At 25.3% G+C, this 12,190-nt stretch overlaps 1 protein-coding gene across 1 annotated transcript in view; it reads right to left on the minus strand.

Moving 5' to 3' along the window:
• The window catches only part of LOC100204413 (spermatogenesis-defective protein 39 homolog), an 80,226-nt gene that overhangs the window by 32,610 nt on the left and 35,426 nt on the right, over window positions 1–12,190 (minus strand). Inside the window, exons 7-11 of the mRNA XM_065805225.1 lie at window positions 6,614–6,716; window positions 6,500–6,527; window positions 5,966–6,039; window positions 5,206–5,293; window positions 1,530–1,646 (exon numbers count right to left, since the gene is read on the minus strand). Of these exons, the coding sequence (XP_065661297.1) occupies window positions 1,530–1,646; window positions 5,206–5,293; window positions 5,966–6,039; window positions 6,500–6,527; window positions 6,614–6,716 (410 nt within the window). The remainder of the gene's footprint in view (window positions 1–1,529; window positions 1,647–5,205; window positions 5,294–5,965; window positions 6,040–6,499; window positions 6,528–6,613; window positions 6,717–12,190) is intronic.

The raw sequence follows: 12,190 nt of genomic DNA on the forward strand, positions 1-12,190 counted from the left end.
TTTGAATGTTTTTAAAGTAAATTTTGTTACTATTTTTATTAGTTTATTGTGTATATCTTTGTTCAATAATACTTCACTGGCAATTTCCATAGTTTAGTGAAGCATCATGAAAAAAGATTTTTCTAATAAAAGTTTTTCTATATCTCAGAAATTTTTATTACTCTAAAGTAATAAAAAAAAACTGAACTAAAAAGTTAAAGACAATTTTATTATCATAACACTGACACAAATCAAAAATTAAAACTTCAGTGACACAACATGCATAAAAGTGCTTCTTTATCAGGATATTTAAAAATGGAATTTTCAGCACTGTGTTTTTCTTAACAGTAGCCCCAAATTCTGTGCATTGCTGCAAAGAAATGCCAACAACAGTAGCTTTAATTCTGTCCACTTCTTTTCTGTGCAATGCTGCAAAGAAATGCCTACAGCAGTAGCTTCAATTCCATCCACTTCTTTCTTGAAAATTGCTGCAAAGAAATACCAACAACAGTTGCTTCAACTCCGTCACATCTTTCCTGTACATTGCTGCAAAGAAATGCAAGAAAATTTTTTACTTGAAATGTTTTTTAAACACAACCATTGCAGCCATGCTTATGTTTTTAAACTGAGAAGTAGCATTGACACAGAACATGTGTACTTCATTTCACTTATTAAATATAGTAAAGAATTTGTTGATGATATAACTAAAGACTTTGTAGGATCAGTTAAATCAGAAACTATAGCAAACGTTTTTACCTCAATGTCCAAGACTGCAAGGGTCATGACTCAAATTTAGTTTTAACCAAGATGAGCCACTCACAGTTTATTTTGATATTTTTCATAAATATATATATATATATATATATATATATATATATATATATATATTTATGAAAAATATCAAAATAAACTGTGTATATATATATATATATATATATATATATATATATATATATATATATATATATATATATATATATATATATATATATATATTATATTATATATATTCTTCAGAGTCCTTAATGTTCTTATAAGAACAGAGCAATTTATGACTAAAACATTTGTAATCAAAACCAGAACAAAACTAAAAACTTGAGAAAAATAATCTTTTTTTTTAAACTAGAGGTAGTCTTGGTAAGTTAGAAAATTTCTAACTAAGACTACCTACTCATACCAAAACCCCATAAAAATCTGTGGGGTTTTGGTATGAGTAGGTAAACCTGAAATAGTTTGGTCAACAAGCAAACACATTACTGCATGTAAAAATAAAACAAATAATAAAAAAATAATGAAAAAAGAAAATTATTATTTTGGTTGCCATAGTGTTTGTTGTTAAATCAAAAAAATCAGTTTTAATTATTATACTAAAAACATTGTTATCAATATACCATATAATAAAACTATACATAAAAAACTAAAAGTGACAATTATCTTGTCATAGTAGTATAATGAACAATTACCTTGTCATAGTAGTATAATGAACAATTACCTTGTCATAGTAGTATAATGAACAATTACCTTGTCATAGTAGTATAATGAACAATTACCTTGTCATAGTAGTATAATGAACAATAACTAAGAGTAGTTATCAAAGGCTTCTTTATTATGCTTCTTGCAACTTTAGAAGTTGTGTTTTCAAGAGAGTTTATCCGTTTGATTTCATCCTGCAAATTAAAAAAACATTTTTATGCAAACATTTATAAAAATACAAAAAGTCTTTAAAAATATATTATGACAAGAAATGGCTTTGTTAAAAAAGTGACTTTGTTAAAACCCTGAATTTTAAAATAACCTTTGATTATTTTTGGGTCATAATAGCAAAACTTATAAATAAAAATTATAAAAAAATTTTCTTTTCTATTGACTTTATGTGTGTGTTTTTTTCTAAAATTACGGAAATGGTACCGAGTCTTTGTATTAAATGTTAAATAAACTTTTCTAACTGATTAGAAAAGTCAAAAAAAATCTTTTTGACTTTAATAATCAGATGAGTTTTCAAAAAAATATGCATTTAAAAGCAATTTTTAATAGTAGCACATTTTGGTAAGCTTTACAAAATAACTATGTGTACATTAATTATTAAGTTAATTATCATTTATTTTATAGATACATTAATTATTTCTAACTAATTTTCTTATATTTATAAAACTCCTCTATTTTAATACATTTCATGTGAGATCTTTTTTTTTGAAACAAACTGTGTTTTTCTTTACTACTTTACATGTGAGATTTTTCTTTTGAAACAATAAGTGTTTTTTTTTAATCAAGCAATGTTTTTTTTTTTTAATACATCAAGCAGTGTTTTTATTTTTTTGATACATCAAGCAGTGTTTTTATTTTTGATACATCAAGCAGTGTTTTTTTTTGAGATGCATCAAGCAGAGTTTTTTTTTGAGATGCATCAAGCAGGGGAATGAATTGACTATATTCTGTTTGAAGAATTATTTTTTAGTAGATTTATTTGCAAATTTATTGTACATTTTTTGAACCAACAAATATAAATTTATTGTGCATTTTTTGAACCAATAGTTTCTAATAGCTTTTTGAACCATTCAATTTTTTGAACCAAAATGTTTTTAATAGCTGCATTCAATCAGCATCTGTAATAAAGTCAGAGACTTTATCTGTAACCTTTTAAGATTAAATTTTAGTTACGAGATTACTAACCTCATTTTCAATAATGAAATTGAAAAAGATGATCAGATGACCTTTATTTTTATTTATGTCAAAACTGTCAGAAAATTGTCAAAAATACAAGTTAGTAAAAATTTTCAGCTTAAAATGTATTTCTCAAAACATCATAGTTTTTGTTTTATTTAACATTTTTATTTCAAAAACTTTTTCACTTTTTTAACTCTTTCCAAAAATAAATATCTTAAATTAAAAAATAATAAAATATATCAAAAACAAAGCAACTTAATTTGTTTGCAGACAATTTTAAATTTTTTTACCTTCTTGGTTTATCTTTAAAAATGTGTCATGGGTCATATAGTAATTTAGGTCATATAGTAACTTGTTCAGGGATTTAAAAATATGCACTTAAATTTTAATTGTGTTTTTGAAAATGATGAAGAAAATAATGTAGATGTAACTCATTTACCGGATACTTTAAAAGATCTTTGTTTAAAAAAACTTAAAGTACCACAGAATCCTTACAAGTTTGATTAAAAGAGAAAAAGACTGTTTGGAAAGAAAGATTTCTGCTCATGAAAACAGAGATAAAAAGGATTAAACTCTAGAAAAGCTCTAGCTCCTTCCAAAGAGTGATAAGTGTTTTCCAAAATAGTAAGTGTTGAAAAGTTATAAAACTACTACAAGCAATAGAGACATAAAGATGAGTTCTGCAGATGTTCTTAGCATATAAAGTGACTTGTCAGGTGACCAGTACCAACTAATTAGAAACAGTTTATTAATTCACCAGGCTAACATCTATTTAACTCTACACATGTATTTGAAAAAATGTTAAAACTGCAAGTTGTTTGTCTCCTACTAAACATACCAGAGCACACATTTAGTCAAATTTCAGTATTAATAGTGCCAGGAGGTTCTTCAGAAGTTTGGTGATGATAAAAGAGGTATTCTTTACTATAAAGTTTGGTTTGATGAAACATCTAGCCAGATTTTATATAAGCAAAACTGTGTAGATGAAAACTTGCAGGAGGCTTAAAGAATGAGGAAACTATTAATGTTGTCTTTTTTCCACTAAAACTTGTTGTGAACTTTAAAAAAATATGGTTGCAAAAAATACCTCCGAGTATCCATTTCTGTAGATCTTTTAAGATTATCCTAAAAGCAGTTTGTTCAGGTTTTGAACTAGACAAAGTGAAATTCAAATTGTTCTGCAATGAAACTGCAAATTTGAAAGTGAATAAGTATTCCTGATATAAAATGCCTTCAGTTGTACACAAATATGAAGGCATGGAACTCAGGTTCCAAAAAAATTATAACAAACCATTAGATTTTGAGAAGAATCACAGAAAGCCTTAAAATAAATTTGCAAAGCTAGGTTAAATCACAATGCAAATATTTTAAGAGTTATGTCATGAAAATGCAGTTCAACAACCTTCTCATTAGGTTAGACCCTATTTTATCCTCTTTATTAAGTAAAAGTTAGAGTTCTAACTTTGCTTGTTATAAATTAATTGATATATATATATATATATATATATATATATATATATATATATATATATATATATATATATATATATATATATATATATATATTGCCTGTATACTAATCTCTTGTTTGGTTTTGAAAATAAGTTTGTGTTCACAAAGTCATGTTTGGTTTGCTGAATATTTTGAACTTTATAAACCAAGAACTAGACTTATAAATGGTGAGCAAATGTAAATTTGCCAAAATATGTAATTTCTTAGCCTCAACTTTTAAGTAGACATGTTGCACATAAAAGTCATGTAAATAGCACTTTTAACCTCAGCATTAATTAAAATAGTTTAACTGATGTTGAAGTTAATGAAAAAGACAAATAGTTTTGTACATTTTCAGACCTCTTTGAGGCAATATGTGTTGTGAAGAAAATGAAATAGTCTTAAACTGTTTATTCAATTTTTCTTGATGAACCTTTTTAAGAACATTTAACTTAAATTAATAACAAATTTTTTTTGCCAAATCAATGTGCATATTATGAAGTAAAAATCATATTTCTCTAAAATATGATTTTCATCCAAAAGTTTTCTAAACTATCTATAAAACAAGAATTTTGATGGACATAGTAAAAACTGCATTTAAAATTTCATCACACAACTGATCTAAACATTTTCATTCAATATGCTTACTGAGCTATCTGGCCATAATTCTTTAAACAAGTTCTAAGAAAATTGTTTTCAGGCTAATTTAATATTGATTAAAACTCTCTTGTAAGTCACTCTTTTTTAGGATTAAGACTTCTTAACTATTTAACAACTTCAACAAAAAATTTTTTTTCTGTATACGGCTTTCAATTTTGAAAATATCTTAAATTTAATTAAACTGTTCTAAATATGTAATATATAATAAATATATAAATACAAATCAACCTTATATCAAACAATCTATATAGAGAATTAATATTTAACATAGAGAACAAATAAAGAAATAACATGGATATTTAACATAAAGAGCAATGAAAGAATTGACATAACATTAACATAGAGAACAAAGAAAGAATTGACATAAACAAGTTATATGGAAAAATAACATAGAGATTTAAAATAAAGAACCTCTAACATCAGTTGTTTTTTTATGAGAATAATTTCTTCCTTTATATATGAAGATAGATCGTTCAATTCTGGTTTATTTCCAAAGTCACTATAATATAAACATTTAATTTAAAAATAATTGCATTACCATCAAAGAAACATTATTTTAATCTTTTATTTTTATCTTCTTATCATATTTCTTTCTTGTTAATGTTTATAGACCTTAGTTATTGTATTCTTAAAACCTTTTAAAAACAGTAAATGTGTAGTTAAAAAAACCATTTAAAAACAGTATACACATAGTTGTTTAAGGGCATCTCTAAAAAATATTTTTAGAGATGCCCTTAAACCCTTAAACCTTAAAGGGTCCCAAATATTTTTCTTTCTAGTGTTATTTTAAAAAGACTTTTAATCTGAATTAGTCTAATTCACATACTTGATGGTATAAAGTTCATTAAATCTGTATTCCGAAGATAATAGTTCCATTAAAATATTTGATGAGCTATAACATCAATTTTTCTGATGCGTGTAATGTGATATTTTTAAATATATTTTTCTAATGCATTGATAACTCTTTTTAAAATCTTTTTTATTCTATTTTTGAATAATTTGATTTTCTGTAGCACACAACTTTGTTTCTGATAATTATTGTAAGATTTGATTTTCTGTAGCCTACAACCTTGTCTATAATTATTTTTGTATAATTTGATTGTCTGTGGCACACAACTTTGTCTCTGATTATAAATAATTCAAGAAAAAAGCCGAAAAAATAAATGCTAACCACAACCACTTTGATAAACTATCCAACTTTTTAGAAGGATTTTCTTCTAAACCTACAACCTCATAAGACAATATCTAGAGTATTAAATGAAAAATAATATTCAAAGTAATAATAAAATTAAAAAATTGTTTTTTTTTAAATTTTAAAAACTAATAAACTTTTTTTATTATTAGAAAAACAGAAATTTTTTAAACTCATTAAAATTATTTTTTTTAAACCGAACAAACAATTTAATTAAGAAAAAAATTCTTCAAAAAATTAATTTTATCATTATTCACTATTATTATAATTATTTTATTATACTATTACTTTTACTATAATTATTATTTTTATTATTATATTATATACTAATTATTTTTATTATTATTTACTTTTTTATTATTATTTACGAACTATTTTATTATGATATTTCTTTTGAGTTTTCATTGTTTATTGAATGCCTAAAACTTTATGCTATAAAATACTTTGAACAACAGTGAAGTCAATGATTCCAAATAAGAAAAAAAAAGAAAAAAGAAAAACAAATTCACTTGCCGCAGCTTCCTCTATTAAGAATGAAGATCTAAATAAAAAATGAAGTCAAAATAAAAAAATGACAATTTATTAAAAGAAAAAAATTTATCAACATTAAATTCATTAGTTACTTACAAATAAAATTCTTCAAGCTTTTTCCATTCTTTAATTTGGCGTAAATAATGAATATAAATATTTGACGCTATTAATATTTTTTGAATTTCAGTAAAAAGTATACCTATTACAAAAAAAAAGTATATCTATTGCAAAAAAAAGTATACCTATTGCAAAAAAAAAGTATATCTATTGCAAACAAACAAAAAAAAAAGAAAAAGCAAAGCTCTGAAACTTGAAAAAAAAAAACTTTTTAACTAGCTCCAATTAGTTTGTACACATTGATCAAATATGAAAACTGAATTACAGTTCAGTGAAAATGCATTACAGCATTTTATTGTAGCCATGTCAACAATAATTTTAATTTATAAATAATCATGTTAACAACTTTTAAATAGTCATGGTAACAATTTCTTATGAATGTTTATGTTATACAACTGTATGTGTAATTTATGTAATTTAATATGTAATGTAATTTCAGGAAGTGTATAACAAGAAGTAAATGCTTTACATGTTTGCATATATAGCCCTGTCTTTATATTTTTATTATTTATATTAATTACATCATTCTGCTAATCATCTGCTATATTTATCTGGTTTTCTGGATATATAATTATGGCATTACTCTCATAATGTGGCCATTATGAGAGTACAAGATTGCATCTGCTACTCTCATAATGGCCACAAACCACACTTTTTACAAATGTTGGAACACAAAGTTAACAAAAGTTTTAATTGTACAAATAAAACTGTAAATGGATTTAAAATTATATGCTTTAAATAAATCATACCTGACATAAGTAAAGGTAGGAAAGTGTAAGGAAATCTCATGTGAAAAAAAAACTTGCTTAAGAAATCTTACATGAAACTTATCCTTTCAGTAATAGATTATTTAAGTAATTTCAAAAAAATCATAGTCACATTTTAATATACCAAAAAAGTGTTGAAAATTTTAACATTTTTAAAATGTCAAAAAAGATAAATTGTTTAAAAAGACTTATTTTGAACATTTTTTTAAATAAGCATTGAAAAGTTTGAAGTATTTTAATATAGAGAATATGACTTATTGTTATACAAGTGATTAGTATCATCATCAAATAGATGAAGATATTGAGAAGTGAATAGTTATACAAGTGATTAGTATCATCATCAAATAGATGAAGATACTGAGAAGCAGATAGATATACAAGTGATTAGTATCATCAGCAAATAGATGAAGATACTGAGAAGTAGATAGATATACAAGTGATTAGTATCATCAGCAAATAGATGAAAATATACTAAAAACAAAGGACCAAGAACAAAATCTTGAAGAAAACACAACAGATTTATAACTAAAGTTATAACTATAAATACTTACAAATTGTTTCTGATCTAAAAAACCAAAATCGAAAACAGTCACTTATAACACTACGGATTTCATAATATTCTATTTTTACTCAGAAATAAAAGTGCTACGACCAATCGTATTACTAGATTATTGTAAATCAATAAAAACACCACAAAATAACAATCAAGAGCTTTTCTCATTTTTTAGAAAGTAGCAAATTGTTGGAAAACCAAGTTGAAACTCATTTTGACAGTTAAAAAAAACACATTCTAGAATTAAAAAAGTTAAATAAACAAAAAATAGGTTAATAGTTGTTGCATTTATAATTTAGAGCCATTTTTAAATATTAGAACAACATAGTTTCAAAATATCGTAAAAAATTCTATTTATGAATGAGATATTAAATAGTCTAGAAACTATTTAGAAAATAGCTTCAATTTAGATAAACATCAAAAACGTTTTTTTTTTTTGATCATGTTAACTTGTATATTTAAAATATTTGTACAGCTTTTATGATTTCTTTAGTATCCATGGTAACATTTAAAAAGTTTATCATTAGTCTTTTTACTAGAGCAAATTTTATCTGCAGGTCTTGTAAAATCAATACTAAAGCAAACTTCTCTAACTTGATGTCAAAGTTTCATATTAAAGAAAATGACTGCAGGATCTGCTTTCTTTTATACTGAGAAGAAAAATAATTTTGTTGTTTGCATTGATATCTTTAGATTAAGAAATTGTCTCAATTTCAACAATGATCCAATTGAATGGAAATTATTCATAGGCTCATCTAAGTTAAGCTTGAAAGCTGTATTATAGTTAGCTGTATAAATTGCACAATGGAAACCGCATTCCTTCTGTTCCTATTGGCCATGTAGTTCATATGAAAAATACTTATATTTAAAAATGAAAGCACTCCTTAACTCAACCAATTAAAATGAATACAAATGGAAAATTTGTAATCTAAAAATCATTGCTATACTTTGAGGAATAAAATTAGGGTATATTAAGTATGCTGCTTTTTGTTTATGTGGGACAGTAGAGAAAGAAGTTCACATTATATGAAAAAAAAACTGGGCTGAAAGAAATCTCAACACAGATGAAAAAAATATTATTGCTGAACCATTTGTCAATCAAAAAAATGTTCTTTATCTGCCCTTAAATATTAAGTTGGGTTTTATGAAAAGTTTTGTCAAAGGTATAAATAAAGAAGGACAGACTTTTAAGAACTCAAGAAGCAAATTTCCAAAAATAAGTGATACAAAAGCAAAAAGAAAACTTGGGAAATCAAGATTTGTTTCCTCCACTCTAGACTAGATCACTCCACCTAGACTTCTTACCCTCCTGTTAGCGAAGAACATGGGAAGGTTCCACCAAGTTGTTTCTGTAATGGAACAAAGATGTCAGGGTTGTTGGAATGAAGTTGGAATGTTTGATTATGCATATTACTGTTGGTTTGTGTGAAGGGTTGCTCCAAGACTTGCATACAAAAAGAAACCAAAATGGTCCTGATCTCATGGCAATACCCCATAATCTTCTTTGTACCTATTAGCTTGATGATCATAATTTCTTAGTTTAAAACTATTAGGTTGTATCTGTATAAAAAACAAATTAAAAAAAACAAAAAAAAACAAATGCACTTAAATATTATCAGAATAGGTAAACTATATACCCTAATGCCCTATATGTCCTACCATGTTTTGCTCAAAATTTTTTTAAAAATAACTTTTTTATTAATTCTAAGTAATTGCAATACAATTGAAGTCATACAAGGTCTTAATCTTAAACAAAAGAAGATTTGATAAAATTTGAAATCTGCCGATGATAAAACTTAAAAAATTTATGATAGAACTAATTTATGATAGAACTTAAAAAAAAATCCTAAAAAGCCTAAACTTTTTGCAAGTCATCCTCATTTGACACCAGTATTGACATCCTCATGACACCAGTATTGACATCCTCATGACACCAGTATCGACATACTCATGACACCAGTATCGACATACTAGAAACTTGAGTATGCATTATGCCTTTCTAGTTTTTCTTAAACAACAAAATTCCAGAACACTTGCCTAAAATGCATAACTTACCTCAGGCCCCTGTTGAAAAAAGTTAATTTTTATGTTTTAGGAAATTCTAGGGATGTGTTGCAAGGTCTTAGATTTCTTCATTAGAATCTAAAACGCAAGATAAAATATAATCAATAATTTAAGTAAAAACATAAATTATTTGAATTAAATGAAAAGATGAAAATAGTAGAGGGAACTAAATCATCAGTTAAATAACTTTAGTCAAAATAAAACTTTAAACTCATTGTCTGGTACATCTGCTAATATAAAAATATAAAACATACACAGTATAATTTAACTTGTTACATTTTCAAAGTCCAAAGGTCACATTAAATTGAGCAGCATTTTAGGCTTTTTTTATGCATAATACAAATTGTAAAAATTTTCTTTAAACTTTACATATAAAGATCCAAATCCATATTAGTTGTAATAGTCACACAACTCTTGATAATATATTTAAGGTTTGTTTGTAATTTTTCTCAAAAAGAAATCTAATAAAATTTAGTAAACTAAGTTTAACTAAAATCTGAAAAAGCTTTGAAAAGTACCAAAAGGAAAAGTACATAACACAGTAAAAATCAAATATTCTCCAGCTGTTGATTCAGTTATTCTGAAAGCTACTACTGAATGTGAAAAACCAGATGAATGAATGAATTGACATGATGAATTGATTGAACTGAGTTTTTTTATTCAAAAAACAAAATTAGTTACACATATATTCATAAAAAGATACAAGTAAGAAGCTAACTTCAATAATAAAATGTCTGTCCTCTTCCAAAAAATATCTTTTTTCTTAATGGTTTTAACATGGATCTGATACAGTTAAACTTTGACTTTTTTTAAACTTACTTCTTATAATTTTCACCCATTTATTACGCTACCAACGAGAGTTACTGACCATTCTGCTACAATCATTGACAATATCTTTTCAAATGTAAACACTAACCAAATTATTTCAGGAAACCTAACAACTTCTATTTCTAATCACAAACCTCAATTTCTTATTTGTTCTAATTTCAACAAATTATTTATACCATGCAATCATAATTTATACCACAGGAACTTTAAAAATTATAATAAAGAATCATTTAAATCTGAATTATTAAAATTTGATTGGAATGACATTATCAATGAAAATGATGTTAACTCTAGTTTTGAAGCATTTATTTCTGAAGCAACATTGTTGTTAAATCATGCGCCACTCAAAAAAATTAATATTAAGAGCTATAAGCGTCAATTCAAGTCATGGATTACTAAAGAAATAATAAAATCAATTCAAATTTAAAATCTTATTCAAAGGAAAATGTTAAGGATAAAAATCCAACAAATATAATTAATATCTCCTTCTTAAATAGAATTTAAGGAGATATTAAGTGGAATTATCTTGTGTCATTCCAGTATATAAAAATGGCTCAAAACTCTCATGTACTAACTATAGACCAATTTCAATTCTATCTAACATTAGCAAGCTTCTTGAAAAACTAATGTATTCTAGATTATACTCATTTTTGAGTTTCTTTAACTGTTTAAATGATTTTGGATTTTGATCAAAACACTCTACATGCTACGCTTTAATAAGTGTAACCAAAAAAAATAAAAAGACACTGGATTTTGGTCATTTCGTTGGCAGTATTTTTATTGACTTAAAGAAAGCATTCGATACCGTTAATCATACCATTTTAATTTCTAAACTTGAACATTACAGAATCCGAGGAGTTAATTGTAATTGGTTTCAATCTTATCTTTCATATCGGAAGCAGTTTGTTAGTATTAATGGTTACAAATCAAATAACAAACACATAGTTTGTGGTGTTCCCCAGGGTTCTGTTCTTGGCCCTTAATTGTTTTTGCTTTATATTAATGATCTAAATAACTCTGTCTGGTTCTCATCAGCTCATTTGTTTGCTGATGATACTAATATCTTGCATATTAATAAGTTTCATCTTTCCTTGTACTTTATCCTTGTGTAAGAATATAAACTTAGATCTAAAAAGGTTCATTGGCTAAATGCAAACTTAATTTCTCTGAACTTGGAAAAAACTGAACTAATATTTTTTTTCATCTCCTAGACAAAAACTTTTATACAAGAATCATATAACTAAAATTAAAATTAATAATAGACGCTTATATCCAAGAAACGTTGTTAAATATCTTAGTACTTTTATAGATTCGAACCTCTCAAGGAATTTTCATATAGATGCA

Source organism: Hydra vulgaris, chromosome 09 (genome assembly GCF_038396675.1).
Source record: "Hydra vulgaris chromosome 09, alternate assembly HydraT2T_AEP".
NCBI classification, from domain to species: domain Eukaryota; kingdom Metazoa; phylum Cnidaria; class Hydrozoa; order Anthoathecata; family Hydridae; genus Hydra; species Hydra vulgaris.